Genomic DNA, 16,004 nt, shown 5'->3' with positions numbered 1-16,004 from the left:
TCCAAGCTGAGCTTCAGGACGAACAAACACAACACTGTCAAACTGATACATACGGAAAATGACAAGTGCATGACATTCTTTTACTCTAGTTGCTTGTCCTATGGCTAATCGAAATACAGCACGGTGTCCCAAGGATTGCAGCGGCAACAGTCCGGACAGAACAGCAACGTCAGGACGAGATAGCCAAGATCGAAAAGTACCAGGCCTTAGTTGACTTGATTGAGATGAAGGTATATTGATTTGCCTAGTCTCCCTGCTAAATACTGACAGTAAGTAACAGATACAAGAGCGCCAGTATACATCAGAAGTCCTCGACTTAACCTCGAAACTGCTCACAAAGAACCCCGAATACTACACAATATGGAACGTGCGCAGACGCTTATTAACCTCTGGACTCTTTTCCAAATCGTCGGATGGGCCATCGCCCTCGACTCAGCAGCCCTCTACTTCACAAGCCAAAACTACGAGTTCGCCCTCCGAAAAGTTACCCTCTTCTACCTCCACTTCCAACGCGGTCTCCAACGAGACCCCGCAGTCCCCACCCCCCCAGAATCCTGGGAGCAATGGTACAACTCTTGAGCTTATTAAAGACGATTTATCATTCCTCGTGCCGTTGCTGAAGCAATGGCCGAAATGCTACTGGATATGGAACTATCGGATATGGCTGCTCCAACAAGCTACCTTGAGATTAGACGTACCAGTTGCGCGGAGGTTATGGGAAGAAGAGCTGGGACTTTGCAACTACATGCTGGTACGAGATAGCCGGAATTTCCATGGCTGGGGGTATCGCCGAATGGTAGTGGAGAAGCTCGAGAGCCCATCATTGAACGGGAAGAGCTTGGTGGAAGAGGAGTTTGCATACACCACCAAGATGGTAAATACCAACCTATCCAACTTTTCGGCATGGCACAATCGAAGCCAGCTTATACCGCGGCTACTCGATGAGCGGAATGCAAGTGATGAAGCACGTAAGGAGTTTTTGGACGAAGGTATGTTGGTCAAAATCAAGTACACACTCGCCGCTGACTCGTTACAGAATTTGATACAATGCGTAATGCTCTCTGGACTGATGCTAGTGACCAATCCCTCTGGTTCTATCATCAATTCCTTATGGTTACTCTGCTGGATCGTACTGTATCTATCTTGCCAAATTTCACCACAGAGCAACGTATCGACTACGCTAACTCCCAGATAAACGGTTTAAAAGAAATGCTGGATGGTGCCGAGGACTGTAAATGGATTTACAATGGGTTATACGAGTATACACTGGCAATATGTCGTACGTGCGAACGCCAGCTAACAGCAGATGAGTTGCAAGATTTAAAGTTATGGCTAGGCGAGTTGAAGAAACTGGACCCAGTGAGGAGGGGGAGATGGGAAGAGCAGGAAAGATCTCTGTACCATTAATATTATGAAATAATTCAAGTAATTCAAGGGTAGATTGACAAGAGTCTTCTTTCTATGCCACTGCTATCAAGCCCATCGATCTATTTCACAAGAGATACGCCTATGGCACTTCCAAAGGCATTCCTTCTCATCGCCACTCCGTAACTGCTGCCATGTGGCTAAAGACGGCGGCACGACCTGTTCTTTGCATGAGGCTGCAGCGCGTATTGTCACCGTAATTCGCGCTGCATACCGGCTTGATAGCTGAGCCAGTCCCTTTGTCCTCGGCTGATGCGTTAGGACAACACACCCCTCCTTGGCGAATACGGTTTTCCTCTGCTTTCCATTCTTTGGCGTAGTATGCATCCACAAGAATGATCTTCAAGCATCAACAACAACGTCAACGATAGCAGTTCCCACTGGCTCCGGCCGGTTCGAGAAGATGATCTTCCATTTCACAATATCCACAATCTCCAGCTCCTCAGCACCTGACCCATCCTTCAAAGTGCCTTCCGTTTCAGAGGGTGCACGTTTCCGAATAATAGCAATAGCCTTTGGTAGTTTCTTGACCTCTCCCGTGAGCCGCTGATGCATGCCTACATAGAGGTAGACGCGTTTCTGCCACGCTCCGCCTTCTGACGTCCCTGGTTCGTAGCCGGGAAAGACAAGGCGACCGATTGGCGTTTCGTAGCTTCCTGGCTGGTTCGACTCGTCATCTTCATCTTGGACAGGAGGAGAGGGTGTGTTGATCGTCCCTTGCATCTCCAGCAGAGCAAGCCCAGATGGTGTTTGGAGTAGCTGGGGTAATGGATTATCCAATGGCTTCTCGGCGGTTTTTGGTGACGGGTAGAGAGCCACTTTTGTAGCCATTTTTGCGGATTTTGAGTTTAGATGTATTCCCTTCGAAATTGAATCATATCATTTTATTCTGAGAATATACAAGGTAAACACGTGCTATAACTTTGTGGATCTGATTACAATTGCTGTGCCTCTTGATATAGTTGGACGCGACGAGACGCGTTAAGCGACTCCAAGCGCGTATAGTAGTTACTTTACCTCCTCTCTCTAAAATCGCTCCAATAAGCAAAGTAGTTTGATTTGTGAGAAACTACTGAAAGTAACGTAATCTCTGTAACAAACTAGATTTCCAATTATCCCAAATATCCCCATGGTTACAACGCAAATACCAGAGTGGAAAGAGCTAAGTTAACTAACTTAACGTACGCGATTAGTGTTGGGAATAGAACGTGGGCTATGGGCTACGGTGGCCATTTGGCCCTGGAAATCGGTTTTCCAGCATTCTGACCGCCTGGTTCCCGGATTGGCTCACGGGTTCGGTGGTGGTGCATAACTGTATGCAGCCACCGAATCCTATCACATATTGGGCGCCAACGCCCTTCTTGTTAGGGTCTTGGGCTTGCCCACGAAGCCTACAAATATATACTTAGGCCCATTAGATAGCGTAATTAATTCAATTTGATCGATTTACTCTACATACTTCTCTTGATTGTGATACTCGCTGGCGCTGCCCAGAAGTTACAATTTGGGTGTGATCCCCGGTCACCGTAATACACTCCAACAGGTTATGAGCCCGGTCGTGCCTGCCGTCGATATCACATTTTGATTCATTAGGCGCTAGAACGAATCAGGGGCGTTAGTAAGCCTAAACGGCATGATTTGGTATTCAAACAGGCCATAGTAGGTGCGGAATGCTGTTTTCCACTCTTCCCTAGCCTTAATTCGAACTAAAGCATACGCGCCTTATAAGTCAAGCTTTTAGTGAATATCGTTGCTCCCTAAAATCCGCAAAATGAGATGTTTAGTATCAGGACTTCATTGGCCCCACCGAACGGCTGAGGCCACGGGCTGTTGTCGGGGTTACACCACCTGACCCTCCAGAACTCCAACTTTAATAAACAAACCCATCGTTCACCTCTGCGCGCGCGACTACACACTATTTCCACCATAGAGCTATGCGCACAGACTTTGATGTGCTGATATATTTTATCTGTTAATCCTTTTCAATTGCCCAAATCAGATGCAAGGTGCAATAGAAAGAGGAATGCCCACGAAACGCTCCTTCGCAGACTTTCAAAACTCCGTAGATACTCCTTGCTCTACTCCCACCTCCCACCACTTCATCATCTAAATGGTACTCTTCTCGTGCAAAGCAGCGCTAAGTTGTGCTTCTACAGTGCGAAATCCGCTTCCAGCAAGCACCTTCCCTACCGCTGTCGCCATCGTCGTTCCAGTACGCGACACCCCCCGCCTCTGCTTCAACGCACGACGTCCCACCATCTCCCAGGTATATACAAGACCTTGCGACGCCCTGGCATGAAAGTCGAGCAGCGGATACAGATTTTGCTTTTGTACGCCGCCGCGCATCATTACCAACCCTTAACCAACTTCGAACACTTTGTCCTACGTTGTTGACATCCAAAAACCTTCAAGCAATGGATCCTACACATCTGCCAATGACCCCAGACAGGACCACGTGAGGGAAGTCACGATCGTCAACGACCACAAACACAATTGCGGATGACGGACGAAAAATGACCCTGATTGGGCTTCTGGATTGCGCAGCCGGAAAGGTTCGGCTGGATCAAAGGCCCTCGCTACAAAATACTGTCCAACAAATTGTCGGCGGGTCACGCGCTTCCTGTATAAAGCCAGAATTAGCTCAAGCATTCAGCAAGACACTGTCAAAGCTGCAGAGACGCAATGAGCCTACTATCGCGGAACGGCTGATGCCTTTTCTCGTCAAGAGAGACCGAACATTGCCTGCAGATGAGGAAGACGGTGAGGACAGCATTGTCTCCGGGAAAGAGGCTGATAGGCCCACTCTCCGATCATTTGAACTCGATCACCTCGATTGGAGCATCGACAAGGATTTCGCGCGGGCCTCTGTCCCTTTTCCGATCACTGAGACGCGGAACCCTTCAGATTTTGGCATCAAGAATCCAAAACCCGACATCGTGTATGGATTCGAACCATGTGCCTTTGATACTCAACAACAGAAGGCTCTGTTGACCTTTGAGCCCGAACTATCGGGAGGCATTATCAGTCCCTTCTTACGTGATACAATGGAAAGGATTCGCGGGGTCGATGCAGACTGCAAAGGATCAAGCGCGGCGTGATGGTGCGGCGATGGTATACTCGAGGCGCAAAGCAATGGCAAGGATCCCTCTTACTTCAGCATCACTCGACTTAGCTTCAATGGCGTTTACCTGTGTTATTAATACGGAAGCTGCACATCTTCATATCCACTGGGCGGAAGAGGCTGAGGGCAAGACAGACTGGCTCATGGCTGTTGTCAAGCGATATCACTTGGAGGAAGATGACAGCATCCGAGATTTGAGGCGAGCGTTACATAACATCCTGGATTGGGGATTAAGTGACCGCCTAGCCTTAGTGAAATCCCAAGTGGATTTGTATCAAGAGCAAGCAGTGTTGACATATGGCCATGGCAGTGGACCCGCGAAGCGGAGACGAGTGGGGGAGATTGATTCAGTCGTGTGATGAATCTGGGAATTTAAACAAGAGAAGGACCACGTTTTTATACACCAAACACAGGCACCCCACTTAGAGACAAGCATATAGTTAGCCTTGTACCAAATCACCCTACTACTACTACTATGACAGACAGGAACAGAAAGAGTTATCAAGCCAGAAGGGGATATCGGGAGTAAAATTTAGGGTTGATGCACCTACAATCCGCTTATTCTGTCATAATACGATGTATCCTGGACGCGAGGCAAACAAGAAAGAAGTGAAGAAAGATCCGTTAATAATTGAATATTGATATCACCCTCGCAGCCCTATCTTCTTTCGCGGCTTTGGAATTAATCTTTCGCTACCGAGTGACCCGCCCCATATTTGTTCTCGAAACTTTTCTTAGCATGTTGCTTATCGGGGTATTCTCCGAATTTAGTCTCGTCCTGGAATGAACCTTTTGATTCTTTCTCCCCATGTCTATCCCTCACAACTTCAACACACATTCCTCTACAACAAAATGCCCGTTCAAACGAAAGAAGCCAGGACACTTTTAGCCATTCAAGCTCTTCAAACCACTCAAAATTTGAGTGTACGAAAAGCTACAAAGCTCTACAACGTGCCCGAAACCTCGCTACGCACTAGAATAAAGGGCCGGAAGCCAATGGCAGAAAGAGGGCCAAAAGTCCAACTTCTTGATGAATTAGAAGAGAAGGCCCTCGTTCAACATATAATTGACTTAGATGCTCGAGGATTTCCTCCCCGGCTTGAAGGTGTGGAAGATATGGCCAACCATATCCTTGCGTCGCATCAAAATCGACACGTTGGCAAGCTCTGGGCGCATCGCTTTGTGAAGCGTCGCCCAGAGCTAAAGACGCGTTTTTCAGGTTCTTACGACTTTCAAAGGGCCCTTTGCGAAGACTCAAAGCTTATTGAAGACTGGTTCCAGCTTGTGGCAAATATGAAGGCTAAGTACGGCATCTTGGACTGCGACATGTGGAACTTTGACGAGACGGGCTTTATGATGGGCGTCATTAGTAGCACAATGGTTGTGACTCAGTCCGACCGGAAGGGCAGAGGGAAGAAAGTACAGCCAGGGAACCGGGAATGGGCTACAGCGATTGTTTGTGTCAATTCAGAGGGTCGCGACATCCCCCCATTTCTGGTGGTTCAAGGCTCATACCACCTTGCCAACTGGTACTGTACACTGAGAGTGGTCTGCCACCTACTTGGGTGGTTAAACCAACGAGCTCTCAAGCTTGACAAGAGCGGAACCTTTGCAGAAAAAACGCCGCTCTGTCTCAAATCTTAGGTCTTCCGCATGTACTCGCGCTTTCATATTGAGGTATGGATGTCTATGCTCTGGGAGAATGCCCGCTTTTCACATGGGCTATCTAAGTGCAGCAGCCGAAACTGGCTTAGTGCAATATCTGGCTTATTTATATCAGTACAGTAGAGTCCCGTTAGTACGATGGAATCTAGCCATCAATTTAATATCGCCCTAATGAATATATCGCACAACTGAATGCTTATATAATCCAACTATCTAGATTGCTTTGAACTCTGCCATTAACATCCAATGCCTCCAAATCTGCATCATATCGCTCAATAGCTCTTAATTGTGCTATTGAGATATCATCTCGACTTTCTGTAAACTCAATTAGAATTTGAACAGCCTGTCGAGCAGCCTGTATTGAAGGTACAGGCCGCTCTAAGGCTTCTTCTTCTTCTTCATTTTGAGCATCATCACATTGACTTAAATGACTTGATATAATATCTTGTAATACCTCCTCCTCTGTTAGTGTCTCACCATCATTATTCTGGGCTTGTGTTTCCTCATCTGGATTTAAGAAATTGTGTAATGCCATCGCATCTTGTATATTTCCAGCTCTTGTAACATTATCATATAATTCAGATAGATTTGGAGGATTAATTGGTGTTGAAAGAGCAAGTGGTGTAGTTAAAAGTGTGCTTTTTCGAAAGCAATTATATATTGTTGTGCTTTGTAAGTAGACATTCCAGCTTCGCAAAGTCCATCAAATAGCAAGATGAAGGTTCATTGATTGAACTGGATCAATGTTGGAATCAAAACATTGTAACATAAATGAGAGCCATTGTCGACGATAATGAGCTTTGAATGACTGTATGATTCCTTGATCAAGAGGTTGAAATCGACTTGTTGAATTATGAATTAGGAGGAAGCCAGCAGATTCAAATATTTGGAGGTGGAGGATTGAGTTCAAGACCACAATAATGGCCAGAGAAGTTATCCATAGAGAGAAGGACAGTTCGAGATGTTCCAATATGTCGATAGAAGGCTTGTAACCACTCCTTCATTAAAGTTGTGTTCATCCAAGCTTTCTTGTTCCACCGCCACTCTCCACCCATTGTTGAGACATTGATATTCCGAAGTGCACGAGGTTGCTTTGCTTTGCCAATTATCCAAACAGGAAAGCGATCAGTACCAGTTGCATTAACACAGAAAACAAGAGTTATTCGATCTTTATTCTTCTTGATTCCTGGCTGTGATTGGGTTGCAAGACCTTTAGATGGAACCATTCGCCAAAACAATGCTGTTTCATCCATATTGTATATATCCTCCTCTTGATATTCTCCAGCGAGAGTTTGTAAAGCCTTCATATCCTCTTCTGTAGACTTGCTAACAGATCCTGCCTCGCCGTGATTTGTATGCTGTCGGATGTTGTGTCGCTTCTTGAATCGAGACAGCCAACCAACTGAGAAATCAGGTATAGGCAGCGTTGAATACTGTGGAAGTTGCTGCCAAATCTGCCTTGCCCTTTCCTTCAAAGCCTCTCCACTTGTGTTTCCACCTCGGCCTTCAATCTGCTTTTGCCAAGCGAAAAGGATCTCCTCAAGGTCAGGCCATGTTCCAGTGCGGAGTCGAGCAGCTGTTGAGATAGCTGAGGAGTCGTCGACACTGTCAAAATGCTTGCTGAGTGACTCTGAGACTGTTGATTGACTGAGGGAATGGTTGTATTTGTCCTTAAACCACTGCTGACAGGCCTTTTGTGAGGGTCGAGGGTATTGTCGAGAATGCCACTCTCTGAGTGCACGACGCTGCTCAATAGTGATGGGCTTATTTCGAGGCATAGCCAAATGGTCCACTAGAATATCGGATAAGGCGATATTTAGGTGGTAACAGAACAATATCATGGATATTGGTTGTTGTACATGTTTTGAATCTGGACGAGAAAAAATATCGCACTATTGCGAACATCGCCTTACTGAGCATCGGCTTAGCGGGACTCTACTGTATTAAAAGCCTTATAGCTCTTCCAACCATAAAAAAAATTGCGTCAACAATAAGTTATTGCAAGTATGAGCTTAAAAAGGAGTAACACCCGGTTTGGGTTTCTTAGAGCCACCCCTAACTCTGACGAAAATGGGTCGAATGGCACGGCATCCCCTCCTGCATCATTCGACAATGATCCCCCGCCAAACAAGCTGGGGAAGAGGATACAAGAAGATGAATCATCACAAAAGAGTCGTCGGCGCTTAGGGGAGAGCGGTCGGGGTAGAGGCAGATTCCGTGCTCCAGAAGCAATTCAGTCCCAGGATTCGTCACCCTGGGAGCGCCTCCAAATGCGATTTAACCTAACCTTCAATAAATCAGTTACCATTGCTACTCAAAAGGACAGCCTCTTTGTTGCTGTGAGAAAATTCTCTGATGATCCAGATATAGAGAAGAAACTAGACATGCTGAGTCGAATTCGAAACGAGAATTTTCTGAAGTTTTTAGAAAGCTTCAGCTTTGAAGGATCTCAATATGCCATCTTTGAGCATGAACTCAGCAGAGGCGAGAAGCTGCCTATATGTCTCAGCCACTATGCCACACTTGTAACCTATCCTACTGAGTCACAACTTGCTGTGATACTTCGACAGGTGAGCCTTACCCTGAGCTGCCTTCCACATCTTAATATGTGAACAGATCCTTAGCGGTCTCGAATACCTTGCATTACATTCTCTTTGCCCTCAAAAAAATTTGTCCCCAACCCCAGCCCCAACCTCAAACCGCCAACCTAAACCGCTCGTAATTCACCCTTTCCCCCATATTCCATATCTATCAAGTAATTTTATTGAACATTTTTGTGTTAGAGCTACTACCCATCGTATCATTGCCCGCGTGTGGGCTGAAGGAAAAGATACATTCGCTGTCATCATCACTTCCTATGAGGTCCCAATCCGAGCCTATATCTAGCAGTGATATTGGGCTGTCTTTGTAGCTCTGCTGATGAGTCTGATTACTCTTACTCTTTGTTTTACAAATGGCCAGACTTTTTTTTTTGAAATCAGGCGTTGCTTGATGACTCAATATGAGCTGAGTGGGGACTTAAGTTGTAGGCACGGCTATGGTTAGATCGTGGTAGTTTGTTTATATCTCTTGTCCGAGTAAGCGGCATCCGTATTGCATGATCAGGGATCTGTTTGAGAATCTGACCCCCAGGTCACTACAATTTCTCAGCACATCGCTGCTTCCTTTAGTGGTGCAGCCGCATAGCACGTCCTCGTCATTAGCCAAAGGCCAAATTTCGTCAGACATCCAAGAGACACCCCGCTTCAGTCTCTCAAAAACCTTCGGGGTGAGAAAGTTATCACAAGGGCTGGTGGAAATATCCTTGGCGTTTAAGGCGATGATGTCATCCTGGGGTACGGATGCCGCCCGTAATGGATTGCTAGACGAATCTTGGCTAGTTTCTTCCATGGCTTCAGGACAATCTATCGCTAGAGAGGTGGTGGTTGACTAATCACTAGAAGACGGGTGCGCATAATTAAATGCTCTTCAACTCTGCGCTAAGGGCTGTCAAATTTATCAGTATGGCAAAGATGCACATATCATCTTTTTTGCGAATCCTTGTATACTGTAAAACTGCCTCTTTGCCACATTTTGATCCATGTAAAAGACGAATTGGGTGTCGCTGGTTTTTTAGTTAGTTATTTTTAGCAGTGTCCATTTCCAGACACTTGTGGTTCAGTAGTACGTTGAACCGCCGATTCTACCTCCCTCGATATCTCCCTAGTACAAGCCATCTGCAAAGCCACAACAAGCCACAGGGAAAAAAGCTAGCGACAATTAATTTGCCTTCTACCGTATTTAGCATAAACGAAAAGTAAATACCCATTACTGTACAGTAGAAGGCGAATTGGGTGTCGTGGGATTTTTAGTTACAGTAAAAATACGATAAGTCGATATGCTTTTAGCCGATATTTACGTTATCTCGATATCTTTTTCTGTACGGAAGCTTTTTACATACAAAACACAATACATCCGATATCGTGAGATCCTCCTTGAATATCGACTTATGCTAATCTTTTGAATCTTATAAATGCCTTCAAGAAAGCTCAATTCGATGACAATTGAACAGCGTCGTGCTCTTCGACAATGGACCATCAACAAAACACCTCGACCTTCCCAAAAAGATTGTATCACCTGGTTTTTTGAGAAGTACAACATTCGAATTAGTCAATCTACAGTCTCGGAATCCCTTAGCAGCCGATTTATAACCTTGATGATCCGATTAATACACCAACAATAGGGAAGAGGAACGATATGAATATACGTCGACGGGAAGTGGCTTGGCCAGATATTGAGGCTATTCTTTTTGAGTGGCAAGAACGAATTGATTCAAAAGGAGGTTTTACAACTGCAGAGATCTCACAAGAGAAGGCAAAGCGAATTTGGTCACAACTACCACAATATCAAGGGAAGCCTTCACCAGAGTTTAGCATTGCTTGGATACAGAAATTTCGACTACGTCACAACATCCGGAATAGAAAGAGGCAAGGAGAAGGGGCATCAGTCAGTGAGACAGCAGAGGACGAGATGAGGGCTATTCAGACAGTGGCTGGGGAGTATTTAGAGGACAACATTTATAACATGGACAAGACGGGTTTAGTGGGCTTTCTACAATGGAGGCTCGAGTGTAATGGTGGGTGCACCAGATGTGAGAATCTAGCCACCCAAGGAAGGGGATGATATTTACTAAGACAACACACTGTCTTAGGAAACAGAGCCAAAGGGTCGTAGCTTAGACTATTCCACAATGCAGCAACCAGGTGTATGATGTGGTGAAGTGGTTTAGACAAGTTGCAACAAATGTTGAGTCTGAGAACTCAGGGGTAAGTCAGAGGTTAGCACCTCACTGACTTTTCAGAAACAAGGAGACAAGATCAATGCTTGGAAGCTTGGAAAAGACGTGGAAGTATGTGATAGTCGATTTACTGTATTGTCTGCTTGCCCTTTCTTAAGGAAAGGGCAATCCTATTTATGCTAAAGGAGTGTAGTTCTCTCATTTTCCAAGACTTTCCATGACTAACCAGGCTTGGTAACTGTAGTCGACATAAGAGAATCCCATAGAACCATCTCCTAGGTTCCTAGCCTATAGGAAGTGAAAGGAGGTCTAAGGTCAGAGTACCCCTATAGACAAATTATGTCATAACTTAACCAATCTTGTGGGTAACTAAGGAGCGATGACGTGTAATGAATCATAGAGGTTCGTAGGAGCTTTTAGAGCTATCGTTCATGTGTCATACTGACATTCGTTGCACTCAGTTTGCTATCAAACTCAAGAGCAAACTTAGAAATCTCCTCCTCAAACCTACAAGTCACCATACATATCTTGGCTTATCACACCAACAACAGAAGCAATACTACTCAACGATTGCTGCAAACTCTTCTACTACATCTGTTTATGCTACATACATCACGGCATATCATTTGGACACTCATTGAACAAGTTATTAAGAAAATCTCCTCCTTAAGGGGGTGGGCCAATACTACCACATGGCATATCTCTACCAACTAGAGGCCTAGGAACATGAACGATAGCTCTAGAAGCTTCTACAACCCTCTATGATTCATTACACGTCATCGCTCCTTAGTTACCCACAAGATTGGGTAAGTTATGACATAATTTATCTATAGGTACTCTGACCTTGGACCTCCTTTTCACTTCCTATAGGCTAGGAACCCAAGAGATGGTTCTATGGGATTCTCTTACATTTGCTACATAATTAGCAAGCTAGTTGTGGGTCGCACTTGATTTCTAATACATTTACCAAGCCTGGTTAGTCATGGAAAGTCATGGAAAATGAGAGAACTACACTCCTTTGGCATAAATAGGATTGCCCTTTCCTTAAGAAAGGGCAAGCAGGCAATACAGTAAATCGACTATCACATACCTCCACGTCTTTTCCAAGCTTCCAAGCATTGATCTTGTTATTCTCTGTTTTTGAAAAGTCAGTGAGGTGCTAACCTCTGACTTACCCCTGAGTTCTCAGACTCAACATTTGTTGCAACTTGTCTAAACCACTTCACCACATCATACACCTGGTTGCTGCATTGTGGAATAGTCTAAGCTACGACCCTTTGGCTCTGTTTCCTAAGACAGTGTGTTGTCTTAGTAAATATCATCCCCTTCCTTGGGTGGCTAGATTCTCACATCTGGTGCACCCACCATTACATCATGCTCCTAGGCCTCTAGTTGGTAGAGATATGCCATGTGGTAGTATTGGCCCACCCCCTTAAGGAGGAGATTTTCTTAAGAACTTGTTCAATGAGTGTCCAAATGATATGCCGTGATGTATGTAGCATAAACAGATGTAGTAGAAGAGTTTGCAGCAATCATTGAGTAGTATTGCTTCTGTTGTTGGTGTGATAAGCCAAGATATGTATGGTGACTTGTAGGTTTGAGGAGGAGATTTCTAAGTTTGCTCTTGAGTTTGATAGCAAACTGAGTGCAATGAATGTCAGTATGACATGATCCCCCTACGAAGAGATCACCGATACGCCATCGAACCCACTACAAAACCAGGAGGTTTCTCCCCCACTGAAATGGAAACCTCCACTGCAGAAAACCCTAGTACATAGGTTTACGCCCATGCATATATGCGAAATCAGTGCAAATGCTTTCCACTATGAGATGATGCGAAACGACTCCGAGTTTTTTCAGACTAGCATCTACGAAATCGATCAGATCATTCATGAAAAGGAGTTGGTAGAGGATGAAGAAACGCTCTGCCTCATCCAGCAGAAGCTTCCGCATATGCACCGGAGGTACACCGATGTCTTTTCGAAGTTGGAATTGGATCGAATTCCCCCCCACCGCATATACGACCACAAGATACAGCTCGAAGCCCCTTTACCAAACGCTTTCTCCCCGTTATATCGACAGGGCACTGAAGAGCTTAAGGCTACAAAAGCAATACCTGCTGGAAAACCTGGAAAAGGGATTCATCGTCAACAGCAACAGCCCCTTCGCGTCCCCTATCCTATTCGTAAAGAAAGCGGATGGCAAATTAAGATTTTGCATCGATTACCGGAAGTTAAATGGTCTCACCCGGAACGATCCCTACCCCATTCCGCGTATTGACGAACTACTAGGACGGGTGTCAAAAGCAAAAATCTTCACGAAGCTAGATATCAGACAAGCCTTCCATCGTATACGGATGCACCCCGACTCGGAAGAGTACACGACCTTTCGGACTCGCTATGGATCCTATAAGTGCAAAGTGCTGCCATTTGGACTGACGAACGGTCCCGCAACCTATCAGCGGTATATGAATGACGTCCTGATGCAATACTTAGACGACTTCTGTACCGCATACTTAGACGACATCCTAATCTATTCAGAGGACCCTACGGAACACATAGAGCATGTGCATAAGGTCCTACAGCGTCTCCGAGAAGCTGGACTCCAAGCCGATTTGAACAAATGCGAGTTCAACGTCACCAGGACAAAATACTTGGGTTATGTTCTCACTACCTCCGGTGTCGAAGCGGACCCTGACAAAATCGAACCCCTTCGTAACTGGATCCGACCGACCACTGTTACGGGTGTTAAGTCCTACCTGGGATTCTGTGGCTTCTATAGACAATTCATTCATAATTTTGGCAAAATAGCAAAGCCCCTCACCACCATCACTAGTCCCTCGGAGCCGTTCCGGTGGACAGACGAATGTGAGGATGCGTTCGAGGAATTGCGACGACAACTTTTAGCGGTACAGGCACTTCACCACTTCAACCCCGAATTGCCTACGAAGCTGGAGACCGACTCCTCTGATGGAGTGGTAGCTGGTGTCCTGTCTCAAGAACACCCTGACAAGTGATGGTACCCCGTAAGCTTTTACAGTCATGTCCTATCCGGACATGAGATCAATTGGGAGATCCACGACAAGGAACTATTCGCAATAGTAAAGGCCTTCGGAAAATGGAGGCCCGAGTTGGCTTCGGTGCACCACCGAGTCGACGTGTACACTGACCACCGTTCGCTGGAATATTTCATGTCTACCAAGGTTCTCACTGCGAAGCAGGTTCGATGGATGGAGCTACTTGTAATGGTGGGTGCACCAGATGTGAGAATCTAGCCACCCAAGGAAGGGATGAATTTACTAAGACAACACACTGTCTTAGAAAACAGAGCCAAAGGGTCGTAGCTTAGACTATTCCACAACGCAGCAATCAGGTGTGTGATGTAGTGAAGTGGTTCAGACAAGTTGCAACAAATGTTGAGTCTGGGAACTCAGGGGTAAGTCAGAGGTTAACACCTCACTGACTTTTCAGAAACAAGGAGTAACAAGATGAATGCTTGGAAGCTTGGAAAAGACGTGGAAGTATGTGATAGTCGATTTACTGTATTGTCTGCTTGCCCTTTCTTAAGGAAAGGGCAATCCTATTTATGCTAAAGGAGTGTAGTTCTCTCATTTTCCAAGACTTTCCATGACTTACCAGGCTTGGTAACTGTAGTCGACGTAAGAGAATCCCATAGAACCATCTCTTAGGTTCGTAGCCTATAGGAAGTAAAAGGAGGTCCAAGGTCAGAGTACCCCTATAGACAAATTATGTCATAGACAAATTATGTCATAGACAAATTATGTCATAACTTAACCAATCTTGTGGGTAACTAAAGAGCGATGACATGTAATGAATCATAGAGGTTCGTAGGAGCTTTTAGAGCTATCGTTCATGCTCCTAGGCCTCTAGTTGGTAGAGATATGTCATGTGGTAGTATGAGTGATGTCATGTAATGAATCATAGAGGGTTGTAGAGATATGCTATGTGGTAATATCGGCCCAGTAACTAAGGAGCGATGACGTGTAATGAATCATAGATGGTTGTAGCAATCGTTGAGTAGTATTGCTCTTGTTGTTGGTGTGATAAGCCAAAATATGTATGGTGACTTGTAGGTTTGAGGAGGAGATTTCCAAGTTTGCTCTTGAGTTTGATAGCAAACTGAGTGCAACGAATGTCAGTATGACACTACTCTCCGACTTCAACTTCTGCATTACGTACACCGCGGGCAAAAATAACCAGAAGGCTGATATTCTGAGCCGAAGAGACCAGGACTTGATAACGCAGCAGAAAGTCAAACTTGATAGTAGGGCGAGGGTATTGTTAGGTCCAAGCCGCCTACACCCCCAAATCAGCACCGAACTCGCCGAGAGCTACATAGCATCCATTAATTCGATGGACACCCCCAAGCCCCAGGTGCCCTTCAATTTAATAGAGGCGCTATGTGCGGACAATCGGAAGTCGTTCACCTAGACTCGCGTGAAACAACCCCTACCGGACCGATTCGCGATGAACGACCAGCTCCTCCTGTACAAAGGCCGCCTATGTGTGAATCGCCACACTGACCTATGTACGAAACTGATCCGGGAAGCGCACGATCAAGTGTCGTCAGCACATCCAAGTGGCAGGAAAACCTACCAATTGCTCGTCCCAAAGTATCATTGGGTCGGGATGGAAGCGGACTGTTTGCGGTATGTACGAAACTGCGTGACATGCCGGCTTTCTCACACCAATGTCACTAAGCAACAAGGATTTCTACACCCACTACCCGTACCCGAATACCCTATGCAACACCTCACCATGGACTTCAAGGAGTTCCCAAGGGACAAGCATGGATACGATAGCATCTTAGTGTTTATGGACCGACTCGGAAAGAGTTCGGTGACAATACCTTGCTACAAAACCACAACTGCCCGCCAGATGGCGCAATTGTTCATCGAATGGATATACCGATTCGGACACACTCCGGAGTCGATTGTAAGCGACCGCGGACCCCAATTCGTATCATCCTTTTGGCAAGAGTTCTGTCGAATTATTG

The 16,004-nt window shown here is 45.6% G+C and overlaps 5 protein-coding genes across 5 annotated transcripts; 4 read left to right on the top strand and 1 right to left on the bottom strand.

Annotated features, from left to right (window-relative positions):
• The first annotated feature begins 16 nt into the window (after window positions 1-16).
• On the top strand, window positions 17-1,451 carry BET4 (Rab geranylgeranyltransferase). Its single transcript, XM_024472409.1, has 4 exons — window positions 17-67; window positions 120-230; window positions 281-989; window positions 1,037-1,451. The coding sequence occupies exons 1-4, from the start codon at window positions 59-61 to the stop codon at window positions 1,405-1,407; spliced, it is 1,200 nt and encodes a 399-aa protein (XP_024320065.1). The 5' UTR covers window positions 17-58; the 3' UTR covers window positions 1,408-1,451.
• VC83_08865 (uncharacterized protein) lies at window positions 1,452-2,342 on the bottom strand. The gene has a single exon (XM_024472408.1). It carries the CDS (start codon window positions 2,254-2,256, stop codon window positions 1,768-1,770), a length of 489 nt encoding a protein of 162 aa, XP_024320066.1. The 5' UTR covers window positions 2,257-2,342; the 3' UTR covers window positions 1,452-1,767.
• A 1,082-nt stretch (window positions 2,343-3,424) lies between these two features.
• On the top strand, window positions 3,425-3,884 carry VC83_08864 (uncharacterized protein; the record flags this gene model as incomplete). Its single annotated transcript, XM_024472407.1, has 2 exons — window positions 3,425-3,487; window positions 3,582-3,884. The coding sequence occupies 2 exons, from the start codon at window positions 3,425-3,427 to the stop codon at window positions 3,882-3,884; spliced, it is 366 nt and encodes a 121-aa protein (XP_024320067.1).
• A 54-nt stretch (window positions 3,885-3,938) lies between these two features.
• VC83_08863 (uncharacterized protein) lies at window positions 3,939-4,523 on the top strand (the record flags this gene model as incomplete). Its single annotated transcript, XM_024472406.1, has 1 exon — window positions 3,939-4,523. The coding sequence occupies one exon, from the start codon at window positions 3,939-3,941 to the stop codon at window positions 4,521-4,523; it is 585 nt and encodes a 194-aa protein (XP_024320068.1).
• Window positions 4,524-4,557: 34 nt separating this feature from the next.
• Window positions 4,558-4,905, top strand: VC83_08862 (uncharacterized protein; the record flags this gene model as incomplete). Its single annotated transcript, XM_024472405.1, has 1 exon — window positions 4,558-4,905. The coding sequence occupies one exon, from the start codon at window positions 4,558-4,560 to the stop codon at window positions 4,903-4,905; it is 348 nt and encodes a 115-aa protein (XP_024320069.1).
• Between the last annotated feature and the right edge of the window lie 11,099 nt (window positions 4,906-16,004).

This window comes from Pseudogymnoascus destructans (assembly GCF_001641265.1).
Source record: "Pseudogymnoascus destructans isolate 20631-21 unplaced genomic scaffold scaffold_30, whole genome shotgun sequence".
Classification (NCBI taxonomy): domain Eukaryota; kingdom Fungi; phylum Ascomycota; class Leotiomycetes; order Thelebolales; family Thelebolaceae; genus Pseudogymnoascus; species Pseudogymnoascus destructans.
Note: the sequence above shows the minus strand (reverse complement) of the source record. Positions and strands in the feature narration are given on the sequence as shown.